At 44.5% G+C, this 25,572-nt stretch overlaps 1 protein-coding gene across 1 annotated transcript in view; it reads right to left on the minus strand.

The window, feature by feature from the left end:
• The window catches only part of LOC137429437 (corticotropin-releasing factor receptor 2-like), a 189,965-nt gene that overhangs the window by 121,259 nt on the left and 43,134 nt on the right, over nucleotides 1-25,572 (minus strand). Inside the window, exon 5 of the mRNA XM_078781061.1 lies at nucleotides 22,028-22,145. Coding sequence (XP_078637187.1) covers nucleotides 22,028-22,145 — 118 coding nt within the window. The remainder of the gene's footprint in view (nucleotides 1-22,027; nucleotides 22,146-25,572) is intronic.

A 25,572-nucleotide genomic window follows, 5' to 3' on the forward strand; every position in this document is an offset into this window, starting at 1 on the left:
TGGAATCCAATATTGTGACTTATGAGGCAGGTTTTCCGACAAAGTAAATGCCAAACTAAAGCACTTCTGGACAGCACCATCTGCTGACCATCGATTTGGCTGTGGACTTCAGTAGAGAGGGATTAAAGTTTGCCCTGGAAATCCACAAACGTGGGAAAGCACCCAGATCTGTTAACATTCATGCAGAGTAGTTGAAGAACGCCAGCACTCACCTACTCCTCTGTCTTAAGTGATTCATTTCCTCACTCGGGATTCGAAAACTTTGGAAGAGGGCCAATGTTGTGGCCACAATAAAACCCAACAAGCCCAGAGACATCCCAAAGAGTTCCAGGCCGACATCGCTCCTATCTGTCCCATTCAAGGTCCTTGAGAGGTTAATCCTTAACAGGACAGAACCTCTTGTTGAGGTAGTACTCCCACCAGAACAAGCATACTTCAGGAAGAAGTGTAGCACTTAAAACCAGGCTCTTCCTGCAACTGACATTATTGCGAGTGTCTTTGAATCAAATCAGAAATGTGGGGCTGTCTTCTTTGATTTGTCTTCAGCATACGACATGGTCTGGCACCGTGGCCTGTTGCTGAAGCTGCATGAAATACCACAGGACTGTCACCTAGACCACTTTAAACAAGTCTTGATCTCCAACTGTGTCTTCAGAGTCAACCTCAATGGAAAAGCCAGCAGAACCCAGTCTCAATAATGGAGTTCCACAAGGCTCAGTCTTAGTGCCCCTGCTGTTCAACGTGTGCATATCAGACCTTCCTGAGACTACAGGTACTAAACTTGCCTATGCCAATGACCTTGCGATCCTGCATCCGAGCAAGTCTTTTGAGGAAGTCAAGGCCATTTTCAGCTTCTATGGACTGCTACTACCACCAATTGTGCCTATGTCTCAACATCCAGAAGTCAGTCTGCTCTGTTTGCCACCTTCAGAATAGTAACACAGACAGTCAGCTGGAATTTTAGCTAAATAACACCCGGCTTCCCTTCATGCATGCTTCTACCTGCCTTGGCATTCAAATGGACCAGTCCCTGACCTTCAGGCTGCATGAGGAGAAAGTACCAGGGAAAATATCTGCCAGAGTTAACCTTATCCACTGTTATAAATCAATACTCAGACCTCTTTCAAGTAATGAGGTTTTATTGAACTATATCTCCACTCATCCTACAACACAAAATAAAGCACAATCATTAGCACTACAAAGGAAGCAATCAAAACAAGCATTTCCAAGCCCCAAGCAAGCAAGCAAGCAATTAGGTACCTGTTAATCCTGTTAGTCTCTTGGCACTTAAGTAACAGAATTCCACGAGATCAAGTGCCAAACAGTTCGGACTTATATAAGCTCCCTCAAGGTCGGGCCTCCGACCGAACCTTCCCTTCAAGCTCGAGACGTTACATCATATTTCACCACATTCTCCCTCCGTTAAAAATCGAGCGAGCAATAAAGCTATAGCAAGATAAAAGAGCAACCTAACAAACAGCACAGGATTCCTACCAACCGAAATGATTAGGTGGCTGGCACAAACGGCCTGTACGGGTGCGATATATCTCTTCATGTCCAGATCCTTCACTGCCCATGGCGGGAAGTTCGTCCCCTCCAGATAGGTTTCTTTGTGGACTGTCACCATCCGGACTGGCGATCCAGATAACGAAGTATCATCTCTGATCATCTCATTAGCTTTGTGTCAATCGCTTTAAAATCCACATGGAGTCTCTCCCAGGGTCAAATTGCATGGATCAAAGTCCCCATGGGAGGTTTATAGAATCTCGGCTTGACCACGGCACACACTGGACACAATCGACATAGTCGCCTGACATCTTCGATGGAAAAGGGCTGATTCCTACATTGTACGAAGTGAGCCAACCTTCTGACCCCTGGATGACACAATGATTCATGGATTCCCCGTAAATCTTCTGTCGTCATGCCAGCACAGACCGGCCGGGATAGCGCATCAGCTGCCACATTATCCCGTCCAGGTCTGTACACGATATTGAAGCTCAAGTCAGCCAATTCTATATGCCAGCGAGCTACTTTGTCATTCTTAAAATTTTGAGAGCGCTGTGCGTTGTACATAAAAGCCACTGACTGTTGGTCCAAAATGAAGTGAAAATGTTTCCAAGAAGGAAGTGGCACCACTGTCTGATGGCTTCCATGCTTGCGTCCGCCTCCTTTTCTATAGTCGAATGGCACCGTTCGTGACTCCAAAGGGAATTCTTTGAAATTGGTTCAGCCGCTGCCCTGATTCAAAGGCAGTATATGGATGATCGGTTTCTCTGATAGGTATCTGGTGGTACGTGCTACGGAGGTCCAAGGTTCAATAAATTGTTGTGAATCTATACTCAGACCTCTTTCAAGTAGTGAGGTTTTATTGAACTATATCTCCACTCATCCTACAACACAAAACAAAGCACAATCATTAACACTACAAAGGAAGCAATCAAAACAAACATCTCCTCCAAGCCCGAACAGTTCGGACTTATATAAGCTCCCTCAAGGTCGGCCCTCTGACCAAACCTTCCCTTCAAGCTCGAGACATTACATCATATTTCACCACATCCGCCGACTAGCTGGCCACGACTGGACAACTGATTTAACTCCCTTAAGCACCTTAACACTTGCCCTAGTGCACACTCCTGCAAAATACTGTGTGTCCGCATGGGGAACGAGCCACCACACTAAGAAGGTACTAGATGTGCACCACAACTCTTTCTTAAGGGTCATCAGTGGATGCCTTCGCCCTCCTCCCACCCATCGCTTCCCAATTCTTGTAGGCATCCATCCCCATCACACTAGATGAGCAGCCATCAGTAGACAAGCAGCCCTCAATGCATCTTAGAACTCTGACCACCTCTTGCACAACAATAAAAGAGAAGATCTACCCCCCCCCTCCCCCAAAACCCCAAAGACTGAAGAGCTGCAAGCCCTTTACTGGAGTAGCTCAGACCTATGTCACAGCAGACGATGGCCTAGAGGGATGAGATGGCAGGAACTGCAGCAACTGACCACAAGGGCTCGAGGAGGCTAAAAACAGTGATCTTCAGATCGTATTCCAACAACTCAGAGACACGCCACACTGAAGAAGAAGAAGAAGAAGAAGAAGACGAAGAAGAAGGCAGGCGATGAAATGAGAATGCCAAGCAGACCAAACCAATTTAAATATGCATTAGCTAAACTTTGTCTAAATTTGTTTATGAAATATTTTAAGGGATTACTGTATTTAAATTTACAGATGATACAAAGTTGTAAAGGAGGAGGGGGTGGGAGTGGTGGGACGATAATACAGTAGTAGACTGGATGTTCTTTTGGGTTTTATGGGGGAGTGGGCTACAAAGTGGAAGATGGATAATGGACCTAAGTGTAGTGAATATAATTCCGAAAGAGTAATGTCTTCACAGAGTATTGGGGGTGATCAAGGGATGCAATGAACATTGTGGCTAAGTATCCTGGATATGTCACCCCTCCATCGCAGGGGATACGTAAGTTAGGGTAGGAATTTGGAATATGGAACCTATACTTACTATACTTGCAAGCTGAAAATACTTGGAAAAGTACTTGAGACAAAGGTGTGTGCCTCCGCACAATGGGAATTGGATAATTATCTCAGCTTAAGTAATGGTGACCAACTCTTTAGTAAAGGACATCTCCGCGATGTGCAATTACACAAAGCTTGTGTATCTGGACTGGGTCCTTATGAATACCAATGAGAAGGACATATCTGAGGCTTGTAAATGCACAGAGCAAGTTTAAAGACAACTTTAAAAATAATATTTACTATTAATCATGTTGGGAAGAGGAAGGGTGGTTTCTGTGAACATTAACTGAAGTGCCCATTTATGACGGGTCCCAGTAAATACCATAGACACGACCTTTCAGTATAACCATGTCCTGTGACAGCTGCATTTTTCAGCTGAGGCCGAGCGAAACGAGGTCGAAGCTGTTTATTCCTGATATGTGAAACACTGCAACTCATGCCTACAGAACACAGACTTTTTGGAACGTCAGCCACATTTTCTATGCAATCATCATGTAACTTTATTAAACAATTGTGCATGGGTAGGCGCTCATATGTTGAAAGCTTTGTGTCAATCGCTTAAGCGGTTGCTGAGAAAATGATTTTAAAAGCGAATTTAGGTGAAAAAGGGAGAGCAGGAGAAAAAATATATGAGGGTCTCGGTCGACGTTCCACAACATGGTCAAGGATGGCTGTGGACACCTATTACTGGTTTAATTAGTTTCAAATTAAATTATTTTTTGTGCACATACAATTGAATATTTTTACAATTTAATTCTAGCTTCAGTTTCCCATCCTCTTCAGGGCTGGCACACACCATCAGGGGACGCTATTTCGGCAACTTACATACATACATACAGACATACATACATACATACATACATACATACATAAAAGCATGCACGATAGCTGCATTGTAGTAAATACTAAAGGGTCCAATGGGGTCTATAGGTCTGTAGGGTCTGAAGGGGTATAAAAGTTGAAAGGGTCGAAGATCTAAGGAGTCTTAAGGTGTCTAAGGGTTTGAAAGGGTCTCAAGGGTCAAGGGGTCTAAGCAGTCTACAGGGTGTAAAAGACTTAAGGGGTCCAAATGGGTCTCAAGGTGTCTAAAGGGTAAATTTAGTAGAGGGTAGAGGGGTTTAAATGGTGTAAAAAGGTTCTAAGGGATATAAATGGTCTAAAGGATGCGTTCCAATTGTAGTGAGCATATAGAGAGTTATAAAGAGGTTGAAAGGGTCTGTGTGATCAAAATTGTTGATGGAGTTGTATGGTGGTTGCCATTACTTCTTAGCAGTCTCCCAAAACCACAACACCATATATATATATATATATATATATATATATACAGACTTGGCATTTAATATGGAATTTTTTTTTTTTTCTTGATTTGGGTTTACTTTCTGAACTCAGTATATCAATCTGGTGAGTTTATTTTACCCTTCGGTGATGTCTTTGTTGAAAGAACCATGTCACTGATTGTCTTTCGCAGCAAGAAGTCAATAACAGGATTATATCACAGGTGGCGTGACAAAATGTAAGGAGAGGTACATTTGACGATTGGCTTCACAATTGGGTATATAAGGGTTGTTGCGTTCTGTATTAGTGGAAAACAACTGCTACACATCTACAAAAGTTATTGCCGCTTCCTCTGGAGATGGTCCGTCAACTTAACAATGCTGTTTGTCATGGAGTGGTGGCTTTACGAAATTCTGGCATGAAACAGCGTGCTATTGCTCGGCAGTATGGCATCACTCTAGGTCAGGTGTCAAAGATCCTGAAACGAAATGCTCAGAGGGGTGTCCCTACTCCAATACCGAGGCCAGGATGTCCGCGAAGAACCACAAGGAGAGATGATCGCCAGCTCCACCGGTTAGTCTGCAATGGCCGTACCAAGTCAGCTAATTGGCTTAGGGCTGAGTGGCAGCAACTGACAAATGTGCCTGTATCCAGAAGGCTAGTCAACCAACGACTGGTTCAAGCAGGCTATCGTGCCAGGCGTCCCCTGAGAAAGCCATGCCTGACCAGACAACACAGCCAGCGCCGATTGCAGTGGGTCAGAGAGCACCGTCAATGGCAGCCAGGACACTGGAATCACGTGACCTTCAGTGACGAGTCTAGATTTCTGGTCTATCGTCAAGATGGCCACGTCCGAGTGCGCAGACAAGTGCATGAAGCCCACAACGAAGATTGTATAGTGCCAAGAGTCCAAGCTGGAGGTGGTGGGGTGACCGTTTGGGCTGCTTTTCATGCAGGGGGCAAAACTGACCTGGTTGTTCTGAATGGAAACCTGAACCAGTTTAAGTACAGGGTCATTCTGGAAGAAACATTGCTTCCATTTGCTCGTGCAGCCTGTCGAGGAAACTTTGTCTTCCAAGATGACAATGCACGGCCTCATCGTGGTCGCATGATCCAACACTTTCTTGCTGACCGTGGTGTAGAGCATATGGAGTGGCCTGCCATGTCCCCGGATATGAATCCGATAGAGAACTTGTGGGCAGAATTAACGCATCAAATCGACAACTTGGACCAGCAGCCTACCTCTGTGCATGAATTGCAGCAGGCTATTGTCACTGCATGGCAAGCGATTCCTGTCCAAACTTTGGCAAATCTCGTGAACAGCATGCCTCGACGTGTACGTGCTCTCCTGAATGCTCGTGGGGGTTACATGAAGTACTGAACTGTAATTTTACTGTCCGTAATCCCAGTCATAATTTAGCTTTTGTTTTTGTTGAAAGAAAATTTGGCTAATGTGCAAAATAAAGAGATACTTCTGGAAAACGTACAGAAGTTTAACACAGTACTGTCCATGAATTGAGCTTCAATATCAGTTTACATCACTTTCAAGGATTTTTTTTTTTTTTTTTTTTTTCAAGGATCAATTTGTTTGCTCCAAAATGTCAAATGTGGTTTTGTTTCTTTTGATGGTCACATTAACAAAATCTAGAATAATTTCAACATAATTCCAATGAACTTTTGGTTCTAAGTCATCTTGAAAAGTAGGTTCACCCCCACAAAAAAAATATTCCATATAAAATGCCAAGTCTGTATGTATATGTATATATATATATATATATTAGCCGAAAGCACCCGGCATTGCCTGGGTTCTTTTTGAATGAATTTACTACTATAATTCAGCTTTTACTCGCAGCCGTAGAAGATTGACGATAAGCCTGGTGTTGGCTTAGCGGTTAGGGTGCTGGCTTGGGATCCTATGATCCTGGGTTTGAATCCCGGTCACTGAATTAATGCCAGGGGGGTTGACTCAGCCTGTCATCCTTCCGAGGTCAGCAAATTGAGTACCAGCTTACTGGTAATTCCCTGTGTGTCGCAAGAGGTGACTACCAGGGTTGGCAGCAGGAAGGGCATCTGGCCGTAAAACATTGCTTTAAAAAAGGGGACCACGGTGCCCGAAAAAGGCCAACCCTTGCTCTGCGGGGAAAAATGGCCTCCAAAGGTGGTTCGTAGAAGATTGACTACAATAATTCAGCTCAGCTTTTAATTGCGAAATGGGCCCAGCCCAGCCGAGGCGGCCTCGACCGGCCTCGCCACCTCACCTATAACCTTCCCGGGGCCCGTCCCAACATTTTTAGTTCTTTTTGAATGAATTTACTCCTATAATTTAGCTTTTACTCGCAGCCGTAGAAGATCGACTACTATAATTCAGCTCAGCCTTTAATTGCGGAATGGGCCCAGCCCGGCCGAAGCGGCCTCGACTGGCCTCGCCACCTAGCCTATAACCTTTCCGGGGCCCGTCCCGACATTTTTAGAGCCTTTTTGAATGAATTTACTCCTATAATTCAGCTTTTACCTGCGGCCGTAGAAGATTGACTACTCCAATTCAGCTAAGCTTTTAATTGCGAAATGGGCCCAGCCTGGCCGAGGCGGCCTCGACCGGCCTCGTCACTGAGCCTATAACCTTCCCGGGGCCCGTCCCAACATTTTTTGTTTTAGAGTTCTTATACCTATCGTCCCTATCTTTCACCGTCCCTATCTTTCACCGTTCAGGAGATTAGCGCGTGCAGACAAGCAAACAAACAAATAAACAAAAACTTTATTTTATATTGTTGCGGATCTCGTGTTATGGATGCTGAACACGATTTCGTGTTATATACATACATACATACATACATACATACATACATATATATACATACATATATATATATATATATATATATATATATATATATATATATATATATATATATATATATATATATATACATATATATATATATAAATAAAAAATATTGTCACGTTCTTGGCGATAAAAATCTTTCCAGGGAACGGATAGCCGAACAAGCTGTTACTCCGAAGCATTCAGTTCAATATGTGGTGGGATTAATACACGTGGGGGGGGGGGGGGGGGGGAGGTGAGGAGGAGGATGCTGAAGAGCGCTTACCTGAACGGACCCCACCGAAGGTCCTCAAACCTGCGGAAAATAACTCACACGAAACGGATTTTAAAATGTACAAAAATGTCGGCTTTATTAAACAGAATGCCGGTAATACAAAATAAAACGCGCGATAATAATAATGTTCCTAAATGGGACGTCCCCACAGACAGCCACAAACACAGACGAAAGATAAAATAAATGCAATCAAAAATAATAGGTGTGTGGTTGGCACTTATCTGCGAGCGGCTTGAACCTCGTCAGGAATCATGTGCCCTTGGCGGGAAACGCACTCATGCGTGGGAATTAGGCCTTGCTGAGCCCTCATTCGCCTTACTGTGCGGTCCGCTCAAGTCCCACTGCCTCCTTGGGTTGCTCGGCACAGCCCCCAGCTGCACGAAGCTGGGCTACTCGCACAGAGTCCACGAACTGCGACCGCCTCGCCACACGATCGGCGCCAAACCCACGTCCTTTGTTAATAGTGCTATCGAATGTTTTCGTGCTCGTGAAGAAAACGAACCCGAGAATAAAGTGAATAACTCAGCAAGCAACTGCTCGCGAGGCATCCACAGCGAGAAGGGCCACAAGAAGAACAACCACGAGAAGACCAAAATGTCCGCTGCTTCAATCGTGACAAACTCAGAGCCAGAGGGTCCAGAGAAGGGTATTAAGCGACCTTTCACTCTCAAAACCAGGACGAGAAGGCACAAGCGGCGAAATATCGGCCAGAGCGTTCTTTTAACGTCCAGGCTCTGACGTCATTTGTCTTGCTTTCCCAATCAGCGAGTTGCTTCTTACTCGTCTTTGTGTCAATAAAAACCATGACAAATCACGACTCCTCGGGGCGTGGCCTCGGCCTGCCAGTTCTATGTGTGCCTCCCAAGTCGGGGTTGTCAGCGGTAGGGCTCAATGTCCTGGCTTCCGGTAGGTTTTATTATTTATTATTGCCATTAAATGCGCGATTCTAACTGGTGTCTAATGCGATGCCATAAGAGATAAAGGAATAGATTCAGAGGTAATGATGTACAAGGGATAATTTTACCCATAATCCTTGAGCTAATTAGCACAAGTGTCACCCTTCGTATGGCCACACGTACCGCTTAATCCGAACACACGACCTACCAGATCTCCACTTATTACATGGCGGTTCTTCTTCTTCATGACAATTGGAGCACACTAATCAATACAAATCTACCTGGTCTAAAGTAATCACTGCCTACCCCCTACAAACGTAACAATATATATAAAGTTTGATTTGAAAGCATCATGAAATAAGCTCAGGAGGCATCAAAATGTGAAAACTTTGGAGGGAGGTAAATACTTTTGTAGGACACTGTAAATGCTGAAAACTATGTTTAAAAGACATTGATTTACAGATTTTGCGACAGCAATGGCAGGATTAAGTGTCTGTGCTAGCAGAAGTGAGTCACTGAAAATGCACACAGAGCGCATGCACGAAAGACCTCATCAGCATTCATACATCATTTTGACAATAACTTGATGACACAGATTGACCTACTCTTGCGAAAGACACAGTGGGATATTTAATGTTCACCATGAGCAAATGCTTAGTAAATGGAGCTCGCAGACATGTAGGGTCACTTACACAACAGATTAGCACAGTGTCAGGCAGAGAAACATAGCATTGGGAGGCTTTAGTAGGAGAGTAATGTTTCAAATTAAGAAGAAGGTAGTGGCAGTGATTAACAAAAGTTTTATTAGGCTATGTATTGAAAATAGTGGATCAGTTGCACCACCCAACATGATAAGTGAAGTCAGAATGACTTGACCAATTAATGGAATGATTAATTAATGGGAGATAACATCAACGAAGTTGAATCCACTCATCGTGCGGGAGATAGAGTTTCACCCATGGTATGGCAAACTTCAAATGTGTTTCTGATCTCAGCCTTGACCAATTGTGTTGTGGAGTTTGTGAGTTATTAAAGTTTTGATGAGGGTTGAGGTTGACTCTCAACATGATGGTTGAGACTTTAATATTTCAATTTCAAACTTTGCGGTTTCTATTTAATGGGATGTTGGTTTCCCAAAAAATAAATGAATCAATTAAATATTTAACTCTATACAATATATCGGCCATATGGGTCTTTCAACTTTTACATAAAATCCATGACGATCACAAGCCTGAGATATTCAAACAAAAGTTTGATTCACTCATAACTAGGGACCATGGACCACGAGAAAAAGTTCCTTCCTTTTGTACTCACTTGGGGGTTCACTTGAGCTCACTGACTAATGTAAATCCATGTGATTAGAGCACACAACCTGTTTTGTGTGATGTTCCTTGGTGACCCAGATAGCCAATGACACCAGTAATTCTGGCTCAACACCCAAACGGCTGAATAGACAGATAGCCAGGTCTGGGCGAGCATTGATGGCTGCCTGTGAAGATCTCTCTATGGACTGATGATTCATTTTGATTGAGCTTTTCTCCCATATTTAATCATTCTTCCTGTGAGCAGTTAATCCACTCATTATGCGAAAAAATGTGCTAGTTCACAAAAAAACCATCAAATTAATTACACACTTTGTGAATGCACATTCCTTTTTGTCTTCCCAATTGTCATGACTGAACAAACTGTGTGTGTGTGCATTTATGTATATATATATATATAGTCGTGGCCAAAAATATTGGCACCCTTGCACTTTTTTCAAATAATGCACCATTTCTTCCAGAAAATTGTTGAAGTTAAAAACTCTTTTGGGATCCACATATATATTTCCTTAGTTTGCAGTGGAACAAAACAAAAAAGCTGAAAAAATTACTAAAATCTTCGCTTATTGCACACATAAATCCTAAAATGGCCCGGACATTATTATTGGCACATTTTAGAAGTTGTTAGAAATAATGAGATTTCAAGGAGGTGATTCTACTTTACTTTGAAATTGAACTCACCTGTGGTGAGAGTTGCAGGTGCCTGCAATATAAAAATCACACATTCAACCAGTTTGAATGGAGAAAAGGAGTCATTCTGCTGTTTTGTGTCGCTGTGCGTACCGCAATGAGCATGGAGAAAAGAAAGAAAACCAGAGAATTGTCTGAGTAGGTCAGACACAAGATTGTAGCCAAGCATTGACAATCTCAAGGCTACAAGTCCATCTCCAGAGATTTTGATGTTCCTGTGTCCACCGTACACAATGTTATCAGGAAGTTTAAGGCCCATGGCACTGTAGCCAACCTCCCTGGACGTGACCGCAAGCGAAAACTTGATCAAAGATTGCAGTGAAGGATTGTTCGAATGGTGGAGAAAGCACCTCGATTAACTGCCAAACAGATTCAAGCTGACCTTCAGACCCAAGGTACGACAGTTTCAACTCGCACCATCCGTCGCCAACTCAATGAAAGGGGGTTCTATGGAAGGACACCACTGCTGAGAGAGACATAAGAAGGCCTGACTGGAGTTTTCCAAAACACACCTGAACAAGCCAAAATCCTTCTGGGAGAATGTCCTGTGGACAGATGAGACCAAATTAGAGCTTTGTTGGAAAGCACATCATCTCCATGTTTACAGAAAACAAAATGAAGCCTTCGAATAAAAGAGCATCAAACATGGAGGAGGTTCAGTGATGTTTTGGGGATGCTGTGCTGCATTTGGCACTGGGTGCCTTGAATGTGTGCATGGCATGATGAAACCAGGAGATTACCAAGGCATTTTGGAATGCAATGCTCAACCCAGTGTCAGAAAGCTAGGTCTCGGTCAAAGGTCATGGGTCTTGCAGCAGGAGAAATGACCCCAAACACACTACAAAAAGCACCCAGGAATGGTTCAAGACAAAACGCTGGATTGTTCTGAAGTCCCCAGCAATGAGTCCAGATCTAAATCCCATTGAACACCTGTGGGGAGATCTGAAAAAGCAGTTGGAAGAAGGCACCCTTCAAATCTGGGAGAACTGGAGCAGTTTGCAAAAGAAGAGTGGGCCAAACTGCGAGTAGAGAGGTGTAGGAAGCTCATTAATGGCAATAGGAGCAGTTTTTCGTTGTATACTGTTTAGTTTTTTACTTTCGTAGTATACTCTGATTCCTTAATATCTCTTCCTGGTTACTCCCTCCTCCGGTATGATAGACCTGAGCCTCGGCCTGGTGGTGGGGTGGCTATCTTTATCAAAAACTCTCTTCCTCACTCTCCTTGCACTGCCCTCTCTCCTCCTCACCCCCAGGAGTACCTCTGCCTACGGCTTCCTCTCCGCTCCCACCTTTTGTTCATATGTGTTCTGTACCGTCCCCCAAACAGTGATGACTCCATCTACATTTCACTGTCTGACAACATGGACCAACTTCTATCCACTCATCCCAACTCTCTCTTCCTCATATGTGGTGACTTCAATTGTCATCATGCCACCTGGTTGGGTGTGGGTTCCTCTCTCACCAGTCATGGCACCTCAGCAAAGGACTTCTGTGACTCACTGGGATTGACACAATCTGTCAATTTCCAGACCCAGATCTCAGCCAATGGAGTATCTTCTCTTCTAGACTTGGTTATGACTAACTTCCCTGCTAATGTCTGCTGCTCTTCTTCTGCTCCAATCGGTTCTTCTGATCATGTGCTTGTCAAAGTGGACATCTCTCTGGCCATTCTCAGAGAGCCTCCTCAGCGTCGACGAGTCTGGCATTTCACTCAGGCCGACTGGGACGGTCTTCAAGCAGCCATCAATCGTCTGGATTGGTCTCCCATCTCCACTGCCTCTGACATCAATTCTTCCTGGGAATTCTTCCAAAGCAAACTGATCTCTCTCATGCACAGATTTATCCCATCTCACCTTCAGTTGTCTTACCCTTCCTCCCATCCATGGTACACTGAATCTTGTGGTGAGGCAGTTGCCCTGAAACAACTTGCCTTTGCCTCTTGGAAGGCTAATCCAACTGAAGGAAATCTCAGTTCCTTCCACCAAGCTCGGAACAAGTGTGTGTCTACCCTCAGGAGTGCCAGGAAGCACTATCTCTCCTCACTCAAGAATGAACTCTCAAACCTGTCTCCTTCCTCCAAATCCTGGTGGCGTCTGGTCAAATCCGTTTCTGGTGTTTGTTCCCCCTCCATCCCCTCCCTTACCTCAAATGGCCACACAGTTGACATCGCACGTGACAAAGCCGAATGCCTCAACTCTGTGTTTGCCTCAAAATCCTTAGTCCCAAACCCATCTCTCTCTGTTCCCACCTTTCCCAGTCGAACCAAACTGCTCCTGGACTCTGTGACCTTCTCTCCTGACAAGGTGGAGGAGTTTTTGTCAAACCTCGACTCTGATTCTGCAACTGGACCAGATGGCATCAGCCCACGGGTCCTAAAATCCTGCTCTGCCGCTCTATCTCACCCTCTCTCTGTTCTTTTCACCCTATCCTTTGCTCAAGGTCATCTGCCAGCATCCTGGAAATCAGCAAACATTACTGCTTTACACAAAAAAGGTGCAAAAACAGATCCTTGCAACTACAGACCAATCAGCCTGTTCCCAATTATCAGCAAAGTCATGGAATCCATCATTGCTTCGGATATGAAATCTTTCCTCTTCTCCAATGGCTTGATCTCTGATCATCAATTTGGTTTCAGACCAGGTCACTCTACTCTGGACATGCTGCTTCTGCTTTCTCAACAATGGATGGAGGTCCTCAATGCCAAACAGGAAATTAGAGCAGTCTCCCTTGACATATCACGTGCCTTCGATACGGTCTGGCACCCAGCTCTGCTCACCAAACTCTCCTCCTATGGTATCCATGGAAATCTCCATGCATGGCTTGGGAACTTCCTCTCTGGTCGTAGTCAACGTGTGGCCCTGAATGGATTTCTCTCATCTCCCCTTCCCGTTCAGGCTGGAGTTCCCCAAGGCAGTGTGCTGGGCCCTGTGCTTTTTCTGGTCTTTATCAATGATCTCTCTGACTCTCTGGAAAATCCTCTGTATCTCTTTGCTGATGACTCCACTCTCTGCCGCTCCATTCCTCTTCCCTCAGATCGGCAGTCTGCAGCCTCCTCACTCTCTGAAGACCTGGACAAAATCACAGACTGGTCAAACATGTGGAACATGTCTTTCAATCCTGACAAATCTCACACTCTTACTATGTCTCTCCGAAAAGATCGACTGGACAACCCTCCCATCTACTTTCTCAACAATCCTCTCCAAGAAGTTCTGTCGCTCAAGCTTTTGGGTCTCACCATCTGCCATGATCTTTCTTGGGAAAACCACATTTCCAAGCTGGCCTCCAAAGCCAGTCGCCGACTGGGCATCCTCCGTCGTGCGAAGTCCTTCCTAGGCACACCTGAGCTCCTCACCACATACAAGGCTTTCATCCACAGCTCAATGGAATACTGTTCTCCCCTATGGGCTGGTGCGCCTGCCTCACACCTGGCTCGGCTTCACGCTGTTGAATCCAAAGCTTTCAGAATCATTGGAATCTCCCGCGATGAAGCTATCTCTGATAGTGGGGCGGCTTAGCCCAAATATTCAAAAGAATTGTGCATTTTGTGAAACAAGCACCAAATTTGGCACAAATGTACATTAATATGTTGCGAACATTTTCAGATATTGGGCCACTTGAAATTCCGTAATTTTTTTTTTCAAATTTTTTCAAATTTCGTAATTTCAAATTTTTCGGGTGACACCGTCACAATTTCGGTCTTCGAGGCCGGCCGATAGGCAGGCAAAGTGTGACCGTAAGGGACGAGGTTCTCCTGACCACGTGGCCCTCGATCTGGGAAGCGAGAGGCGTTCCATTAGTGGACGCGCCCCTCACGCCCGACTTTTGGGCGGCCCCGGCAGGCCGTTTGTTTTGACGTTCCGTGACAGGCCCCGCACCCCCACCTCCGGGCCGACCGGAAGCTTGTGCTGAGTACATCATACCTGAACAACTCAGTGAGGCAGAACACAGCAGTGCACACCAGGGTGACCCCTTCAGTGCATAAACCAATTAACCTGTCCACTGCAGGGCATATAGAAATGAAGTTATTTTCTGCATATAATAATAATATAAGTTCAGTTCTATATAACAATTTCTGTTATCACCACTACCACTACAACTACCACTACTACAAGCTTTGTCTGGAATTTTGTGGATTAACAGACAAACAGACATACAGACAAGCTGGGATCAAAACATTACCTCCTTCCACCATTGAGTGTAGAGGTAAACATCATGGAAATTATATCATGCCCTAGATTTAATTCATGCTTACCCGTGTATTTGCTTCACTGGTTCACAAGGTCTTTTGCATACATGTAATTCAGACTCTCGTCTTCATTGCTGACCACACAATGTTCGCAACATATTAATGTACATTTGTGCCAAATTTGGTGCTTGTATCACAAAATGCACAATTCTTTTGAATATTTGGGCTAAGCCGCCCCACTATATCGGCCGGCCTCGAAGACCGAAATTGTGACGGTGTCACCCGAAAAATTTGAAATTACGAAATTTGAAAAAATTTGAAAAAAAAAATTACGGAATTTCAAGTGGCCCAATATCTGAAAATGTTCGCAACATATTAATGTACATTTGTGCCAAATTTGGTGCTTGTATCACAAAATGCACAACAGGTTTGCTATGCTGCTACACTATGAGGGCCTTTCACTCACTCACCGCAGGCAGGTAGGTGGTCTTTCTGTCTTCTACCGACTCCTCTCCGGCCTTGCTCCCCCAGCTCTCTCTGTGCTCTGTCCCCCAAATATTCCTACAGGTCGCACAAGATCTGCCAGCCACCCTCTGATGGTTAAACTGCCGAAATCTCGGCTCTCTGCTCACCTTCACTCTTTCATTCCTCTTTTCTCCCGCCTCTGGAACAAACTCCCACACTCTCTTCAATCACACTCCTCCCTCCAGGTCTTCAAAACAGCTGTTCACCACCATCTCTTATCTTCCCCCATCCAAAACCTTGATCTTTTCTACCCCCACTAATTCACCCCAGATCCACCTTGTTTGAAATTCCAACTTCTTTCCTGGAAGTCTTGGCAGTGTCCATATGTTTTATACCTCTCCCACCCACCCCCCCCCCCTTCCCATGCCTCCCCCCCAAAGCCCTCTCCCTCCCACAGTTCTCTCGATGTCTCCATGTCTCTCGGTCCCTGCTCTCAAATGTTGTGTTTGTGTCCTTCCCCCTCTCTCCCCATCTTGTCTACCGCTCCCGATGTTATTTGTTTTGTGTGTCTGTTTGTCTTTCTGTGTGATTAATGTTCGCTCTTTCACGAGCCTCGATCTTGTATCCAAAACTAAACAAAAAAAAAAAAAAAAAAAAAAAGTTCAACTGTCTAAAGTCCGTATTGATAAATCTGCGTTACGATTGTGTGGTTAGAAATTCCATAATGGACTCTGATACATGTCCTGACAGGCATATTAATCGATCATCTTTAAGAGCTTCATCAATGCCATTTCTGGAGGTGTGGTACTGAGAGTCTTGGAACACTCTGCACATGTGATTATTTCCTGAATTGCTTTGCACGACTTCTATAACTGGCCATGGGTCTACCTTTCCCAACAGACAATGGATCTCAATTTATCCTTCGACTCGAGGCAGTTTCCTTTATGCTTTCTTATATCTAGCTACTTTTTGGTATTTCCACTTTGATGTGAATTGACCTTTTACTTATTGCTTTGTTGACCTTCTACCTTTGACATATACAGGCTGCTATGATTGGTTTCCAAATCTCCAGCTCGGCTCTGGTTACCCATGCTCCCATCACTCTCTTTAATTGTGTTAACATCACTGTCTTCTGAGAGTCCATTACCACTGCACACACAAAGCGATTCGGGATGTTATACTTACAATTACCTTAACCCTGGGCCAAAAGTAGTAGAAACAAAAATGTATTTATCAGTTTCTACTAACCACCATTCTACTGTTCCTCTATTCATACCTGTACTAAGTTTGTTATGCACTTGTTAAACGACAAATTGTATCTCAGCACTTTGAGGATTACAACTCGAGATAAAACCATGTTGTTCTTCCGATGAGAAGTAAACCTGTTGCAATAAGCAATCTCATACAAAAGCCTCTGCAGTAAGTTTGCATCATATGTTCATCATGCGTGTGATGGCAGACTTTGAACAATCTTTCATTAAGTACAACTTGGATGCTGAGATCAGATAAAATCCCAAAGTTTTATTTAATTATGGGAATAGACATAGATGTGATAAAGACAACCTCCTGTGATGATTTTTGTCTCTGTCCTATTTCAGCTTGCTGAAAATTCAATACCTACAGTTGTCCTTTTTGGTAGACTCTAGGAGACTCAACATGCATTAAGGCATAGCAAGTACAGAGTGTCCCTATGCATAATTGTGTTTACTCCGTTACTTATTTGTTTTATTTGTTTTCCAGGTACGGCTTCAGCATGACGGACACCAGTGAGTACATGATAGAAGAGCGACTGATTACTTGTGTTTGGATTCACCACCACGTGTGAGAAGGAGCAAGTTTTGAAGCCATAAGGACAAGATTTTTTGCAGAGGTTCGATAAGCCAGCTCCTATGCGCGACACAATGCGGGCATGGGAGAAGAAGGCTTTTTCAACAGGGAGTGTCCTTGATTTGACTTGATTTAGAACAAAGCTCTTCTGCAGCGATTTCCCACCATTAAATCAAGACAAAGCGTATTTTTTTGCTATTTACCTCAGAAATCGATCCAGGAATGTTTATTTTTGGTGCAAAGAAAATCCTCATTTTTATGAGGAAATTGAACAGAACCTCGTCATGTCATGATGTGGGCAGCAATTTCAGAAGATCAACTAATGGGGCCATATTTTTTCAATACAAGTGCCAATCACACTGCTTATTTGAACATGCTTCAGATGTGGTTTGTTCCACAACTGCGTGAGAGAGGTCCCGAGGCAACAGCTATCCTGCAGCAAGATGGTGCACCAGCACATTATGCTCTCGCAGTTAGAGAATATATCGACGACAAATTCAGTGGACGATGAATTGGACGTGGATCTGAGATAGTGTGGCGTCCTCGAAGTCCGGACTTCACAACATGTGACAACTCGCTTTGGGGCATTGTGAAAGAGGAAATTTCTCATCTCTGCCAAAAAACAGTTGAAGACGTCAAAACAGCTGTCAGGGGCTGCTTTTATGACCTCCAACCCTCAACATGGAAGAGGATGTCCAGAAGAACATGGAGAAAAATTCAAATGTGTGCGGAGAATGGAGGGGAGCATACAGATAAATTCTAACTAAATTCTAACTGCTTGCATAGGGACTTTGTGGCCACGATGTACTTTCTGGCTGTACAGATCAAATTTGATTCATCTGAAAGTATGATTACCTCTGCCACCAAGGGTGGATGGAGGTTATGTTTTCACCCCTGTCCGTCTGTCAACATAGGTCTGTCTGTCTGTTTGGTACTTGGCCAAAAAATTTTTTTTGACAAGTATGTTGATCACTCAGGTTTGTTTGTCCGTCCGCTCACTTATACTTGCCTACAGGTCACAATTTTAAACCGATCTTCACGAAACTTCACTAAATGTTAGGGTTCGTGGCCCGACAAAATCCTATATATTTTTGAGGTCAAAAGGTCAAAAGGTCAACATAGGCCAAAGTTCAACCACTTTTTTCCAATTTCTAAAGTCCTCAATTTTCATCCGATTGACTTGAAATTTGAATAGGATTTTCATATCAGCGAACTGAATTCAACCAACTATTTTGGAGATCAACATAGGCCAAAAGGTCAACATTGGCCAAAAGGTCAACAACCTTTTCAAATTTCGAATATCCTCAATTTTCATCCGATTAACTTGAAATCTGAATAGGATTTGCATATCAGCTTACTGAAACCAACCACTAACTACTTTGGAGATCAACATAGACCAAAAGAACAACATAGGCCAAAAGGTCAACAGCCTTTTCAAATTTCAAAAAACCTCAATTTTCATCCGATTGACTTGACATTTGAATAGGATTCCATATCAGCGAACTGAATTCAACCACCAACTATTTTTGAGATCAACTATGTCACAAGGTCAACATAGGCTATAGGTCAACCACTTTTTTTCAAATTTCTAAAATCCTCAATTTTCTACCGATTGACTTGAAATTTGAATAGGATTTTCATATGAGCGAACTGAAGTCAACCACCAACTATTTTTGAGATCAACATAGGCCAAAACGTCAACATAGGCCAAAGGTCAACCACTGTTTTCAAATCTCTAAAACCCTCAATTTTCATCCGATTGACTTGAAAATAGGATCTGCATATCAGCTTACTGAAACCAACCACTAACTACTTTGGAGATCAACATAGACCAAAAGAACAACATAGGCCAAAAGGTCAGCAGCCTTTTCAAATTTCAAAAAACCTCAATTTTCATCCGATTGACTTGACATTTGAATAGGATTAACATATCAGCGAACTGAATTCAACCACCAACTATTTTTGAGATCAACTATGTCACAAGGTCAACATAGGCTGTAGGTTAACCACTTTTTTTCAAATTTCTAAAATCCTCAATTTTCTACCGATTGACTTGAAATTTGAATAGGATTTTCATATGAGCGAACTGAAGTCAACCACCAACTATTTTTGAGATCAACATAGGCCAAAGGTCAACCACTGTTTTCAAATCTCTAAAACCCTCAATTTTCATCCGATTGACTTGAAAATAGGATTTGCATATCAGCTTACTGAAACCAACCACTAACTATTTTTGAGGTCAACATAGGCCAAAAGGTCAACATAGGCCAGATTTCTAAAATCCTCAAATTTTCATCTGATTGACTTTAAATTTGAATAGGATTTTCATATCTGCTAACTGAATTCAATCACCAACTATTTTTGAGATCAAAATAGGCCAAAAGGTCAACTACTTTCCCCAAATTTCTAAAATCCTCAATTTTCATCTGATTTACTTGAAATTTGAATAGGATTTTCATATCCACTAACTGAATTCAACCACCAACTATTTTTGAGGTCAACATAGGCCAAACTTCTAAAACTAAAACATAGGGCTAAAACCAACCAACATATAGCAGGATATCTCAAAAAGTTATGGACGGATTTGGATGAAACTTGGTGGACAGGTTGTGTGTGTGACAAGGACGAATCGATTCAATTTTGGTGAATATCCGGATCCGGATCTGGCTAGTATAATTTTTTAAGTGCTTCTTCACCATTGGGAGATAGGGCGAAAAACGAAACAAAGCAGGATATTTCAAAACGTTGTGGACGGATTATTTTGATTAAATGTGATTCTGTATTGTGATTTCCTGGTCTACTCTAGGATACAAAACGTAAACTTTCAACTGGCAAAGGTATGCTCTTCTACTGAGTGCCATTATAGTTTAAAAAAGTAAATGCACAAAACGATCCCTCACTGCACAAAGGGTTACCTTTACAACTTTCCATTTTAGAAATTTCTTGATTTTAAAGAAAGAAGTGATTGTAAAGGCAGAAATATGAATATAATCTGATCTCACAGAAATCTCACAGTTCACAATTAACAAAACAAGACTGCTATGAAGAGGGACACAGATCCAATATATTCCATAGGGATTTATGGAGATAGGGCAGGAGAGGACTTTATGGGAAAGGGAGCTCCTGAAATAACAATACAACTACTAGTGTGAGAATCGTGAATGTCATGGCACTACAAAGTATAATTATGGAGGGAGATGAGCGAGTCAGGGACATCCTGGGGAAAAGGTTTCTTTGAGACAAGTGACATCTGGGGATGTGCGGGCAACCTTTAGGGAAATATGCACGAGACTGGAGCTGATGGCTCTGTTGGAGAATAGCAACATTGCAAAAGAAAGTGGACCAGCAGTAAAGGGAGACCTAAGAAATTAATGGATGGATTCAACAGAACATTGATGGAAGTATGCTAACTACAGTGGAAAGCAAGGAGAAGCTGACGTTTCAGGCGTTAAACCTTCAATGGAGAAAAAGGGAGAGACAGGGTGGGGGAAAAGGTTGATATAGGGTGGGAATGAATCAGAACTACATCAGTGTGGTGTCAAAGGGAAGAGGGAAGAGAAAAGGACAAGTAAACATCATCCAAAGACAACATCACTCAAGCACGACAAAGACATCACCCGAAAGCACAACATCATCCAAGCAGGACGACATCACCTAAACATCCACGCACATTACCCAAACACCATATCACTCAAGCACGTCATCCCACCCAAGGACGTCATCTCACCCAAGCATGCCATATCACTGAAGCACGACATCCCACCCAAGGATGACATCCCACCCAAGGATGACATCCCACCCAAGGATGACATCCCACCCAAGGATGACATCCCACCCAAGGATGACATCCCAGCCAAGAACGACATCCCAGCCAAGAACGACATCCCAGCCAAGAACGACATCCCAGCCAAGAACGACATCCCAGCCAAGGATGACATCCCACCCAAGGATGACATCCCACCCAAGGATGACATCCCACCCAAGGATGACATCCCACCCAAGGATGACATCCCACCCAAGGATGACATCCCACCCAAGGATGACATCCCACCCAAGGATGACATCCCACCCAAGGATGACATCCCACCCAAGGATGACATCCCACCCAAGGATGACATCCCACCCAAGCATGACATCCCAACCAAGGATGACATCCCACCCAAGGATGACATCCCACCCAAGGATGACATCCCACCCAAGGATGACATCCCACCCAAGGATGACATCCCACCCAAGGATGACATCCCACCCAAGGATGACATCCCAGCCAAGTATGACATCCCACCCAAGGATGACATCCCACCCAAGGATGACATCCCAGCCAAGTATGACATCCCAGCCAAGGATGACATCCCACCCAAGGATGACATCCCACCCAAGTATGACATCCCACCCAAGGATGACATCCCACCCAAGGATGACATCCCACCCAAGGATGACATCCCACCCAAGGATGACATCCCACCCAAGTATGACATCCCACCCAAGGATGACATCCCACCCAAGGATGACATCCCACACAAGGATGCCATCTCATCCAAGCAGGCCATATCACCCCACCAAGTAGTAAGACAATAAACGTATGAATACATGTTGGACTTGCAGCTACAGCAGTGGACAGACGAGCATTCTGCAATGTTTCAACAAACAGTGACAACAGACAGATACAATTATTCTCATCGACAGAAAAATTCAGTTCCAACAGTGTCATGACGTACCTTATTGGCCGTGTGTACATGGTGGTCGATGAAGTTGAGCAAAAACCAGGCAGTATTCCTCAGGATGAATGTACCCACCAAGTTCCAGTGGATGATGTTACGTAGGCAGCGGATACTCCTGCCGGGGTCACACATCCTGTTATTTTTTAAACCAGTGAAACAAAACAAACCGGCAGTCATAGGTAGCTACAAAACCCCATTAACTAAAGTTTATTTTGCACATATTCTACAAATGACGAAGTACAACTTCAGTGGCACAGCAGAAATGGAAGAATCTTCCATTTCTCCAAGTCACTTTCCATGCAAAAACAATCATCAGAGCTTTGGTCGTGTGACCTAATAGGACATGGACAACACAAGGTAGCACAATGTTTCTCTCAGTCGTCACTTTGAATAGCAACATATATGTGAAGATAACCAAAATGACACATAAACCTGCCAGGACTCCACTGAAGAAATCTCTACACTCTCTTGATATGGAAAATCATAGATTAGTGAGAGACTGGCCATATTGTCTCTGTGAATAAAAGAAAGAAACTAACAATTGTGAAATGTCACAATGACCAGTTTTCTAATGAGTGCAACACTTGTTTTATGATAATTAAATAGCAAAAGCAAAATCTTGCTGGAATTGGCATTTTTATTTTATTAACCCACAGCCAATGATGCTACCTACCCTAGTACCTTGCCTGCCTAAGCTACAAAGGGCACTGCATCAGTGGCACAGGCGCGACCTCAGCCAATTATGCTACCCACAACCTTGCCTAACCTATAAGGGGGGCACTGCATCAGTGGTACAGCTGTGCCCTCAGCCAGTGATGCTACCCCACGGCTGCATGCGAAACGAAACGTGCTGCATAAGAAAGGAGAAGACAATTATTTACCAAGACCAAGAAAGGAGGATTCCGCTTCCGGTCCGGTCTGGAGAGGACGCTGGCGTTACTTGTTCGCCGCTTCTCCGACTGGGCCATTGTACATAGTTTGCTTTTCTGGTGGTCGTGGCGGATTTTTGACCGTTGGGTCTGCCCTCTGCTCGGTCCCGGCTCTGCTCCTGGCTTCGCCTGCCCGGCTCCTCCACTGTTTCCTCAGGCCCGCTCCCGTTGTTTGTGGCCGTTGTTTGCGGCGGTGGCTGTTTGCCGCTGTGGTCTTGATTAGCGGCTGCAGTCGTTTGCCGCTGCGTTTGCCGCTGCGTTTGCCGCTTTGCCTCCTCGACCTTGGCCTCGTACTCGTCCCTTCGCTCCTGCCTGGCATGGCTCTGAAGTACTCCGCCGCAAGGCTTCTTCTGCTCAATACCCGCTCCACCCCATCATGCATCTCTGCCATCAAATCAAATGGACTCCTCCGACGACCCAGGTACATTCACCGTGGCTCCGGTCGTAAGTTTGTTTATTTGCAATCAGGTCACTCCATCCCCGTCCTCTGGTCGGCTCAGCGCACTCTCACTCTTCGTCCCAGCGCACCTGGTCACAGCAACCCACACGATCGCACCTCCTGCCTACGAACCCTGGCTAAATCACCTGAATTCATCCCTGCTGTTCAAAACAACATCAAGCTCACCCTGTTCAACACCCGGTCCCTCAACAACAAATGCCTCATCCTGAACGAATACATCCTGGATAACAAACTGGACTTTCTCTGTCTCACCGAAACCTGGCAACAACCTCTGGACTACTACACACTTAACCTCACCACACCCAATGGATATTCCTACGTCAATAAACCACGCTCGGAGGGCCGAGGTGGTGGAATTGCCGTTATCCACCGTCAAGACATCAAGACCAACCTCATCTCCATCTCATCTGCTCCATCATTTGAACACCTGGCTTTAAAACTCTCTGGTCACACGCAGTCAGTCATGGCTGTCGTCTACCGCCCTCCCAAACCACACCCATCATTCCTGTCTGACTTCTCCTACTTTCTGACCCAGCTATGTTCCCTCTCCCCCTCAATCCTCCTCCTTGGTGATTTCAATATCCACATGGACTCCACTGACTCCACAATAACCACTGACTTCACTGATTTACTCACCTGCTTTAACCTCACTCAACATGTCGACTTTCCTACCCATATCCGTGGTCACATTTTGGACCTTGTCTGCTCCACTGGATTAAATTTGCACCATCTCTATGGCTCCGACCTCACCCTCTCTGACCACTTAGCCATCACTCTGACCATCAACATCCCCGCCCCAACACCAAGGCATTATCGCACAATCAACTTCCGTAAGCTAAACGCTCTTTCACCTACCTCATTCTCATCCACCCTCTCTGAAAAAATGTCCACTTCTCCCTTCATTGACCTCCACACCCCTTCCGACCTCACTGACTACTACAACCACACTCTCTCCTCCTGCCTTGACCAGCTTGCGCCTGTAAAAACCAAAACAGTTTCTTTCACCCATTCTGCTCCCTGGTTTACCCCTGAACTCCACCTGATGAAAACTCGTGCTCGCCAACTTGAAAGACTCCGCAATAAAACGGGTCTCACAGTTCACTCCCAAGCCTACAAGGACCACATACAACACTACAAAGATGCCCTCTCCCGCGCCCGCTCTGCCTACTACTCTCAAATTATCCACTCTGGCTCCGGAAACCCAAAAGCACTCTTCTCGACAATAAACAAACTCCTCCGCCCCCTGAACACCACCACCCAGTCATTCACAGTAGACAACTGCATCTCCTTCCTCTCTTTCTTCCAACGCAAAATTGACAACATCTACAACAGCTTGACCACCGCCGCACCCGCTCCCCCTCCAACCACCTGCCCCCCCTTGTCCTGCCATCCCCTGTCTCGGTTCTCCCCAATCTCCCCTACTGACCTCTCTGAACTCCTCATAGGAATGAAAACTGCCACCTGCACTCTTGACCCCATCCCCTCCAGCTTTGTCAAAGCCTCCCTCCCTGCTCTCTCTCCACTTATCATTGCAACAATAAACTCCTCCCTGTCTACAGGCATCGTCCCACCTTCCCTCAAAATTGCTGCTGTTACCCCCATTCTAAAAAAACCTGGTCTAAACCCTGACACCCTAAACAACTTCAGACCCATCTCCAACCTACCCTTTCTGTCAAAAGTTTTGGAACGCGCTGTAGCCACTCAACTCAAACATCATCTCTCTGCCAATAACCTGTATGAAACATTCCAATCCGGATTCCGCTCCAACCACAGTACTGAAACTGCTCTCCTCAAAATCACCAACGACCTTCTCCTCTCCTCTGACGCTGGCAACCTCAACATTCTCGTCCTCCTCGACCTCAGCGCTGCCTTTGACACCATCGATCACACTATCCTCCTCACCCGACTTGAATCCACCTTTAACGTTACCGGCACTGCCCTCTCTTGGATTAAATCATACCTCTCTGACAGATGCCAGTTCATCTCCATCAATAACTGCAAATCCCCCACTGCTCCCCTCCCCCAAGGTGTCCCCCAAGGTTCAGTTCTTGGCCCCCTCCTCTTCATCCTTTACCTGTCCCCGCTCGGTCACTTAATCCGCCGTCATGGTCTCCAATTCCACTGCTTCGCCGATGACATCCAGCTTTTCATCT

Source organism: Myxine glutinosa, chromosome 6, assembly GCF_964187855.1.
Source record: "Myxine glutinosa chromosome 6, kmMyxGlut1.1, whole genome shotgun sequence".
Lineage (NCBI taxonomy): Eukaryota > Metazoa > Chordata > Myxini > Myxiniformes > Myxinidae > Myxine > Myxine glutinosa.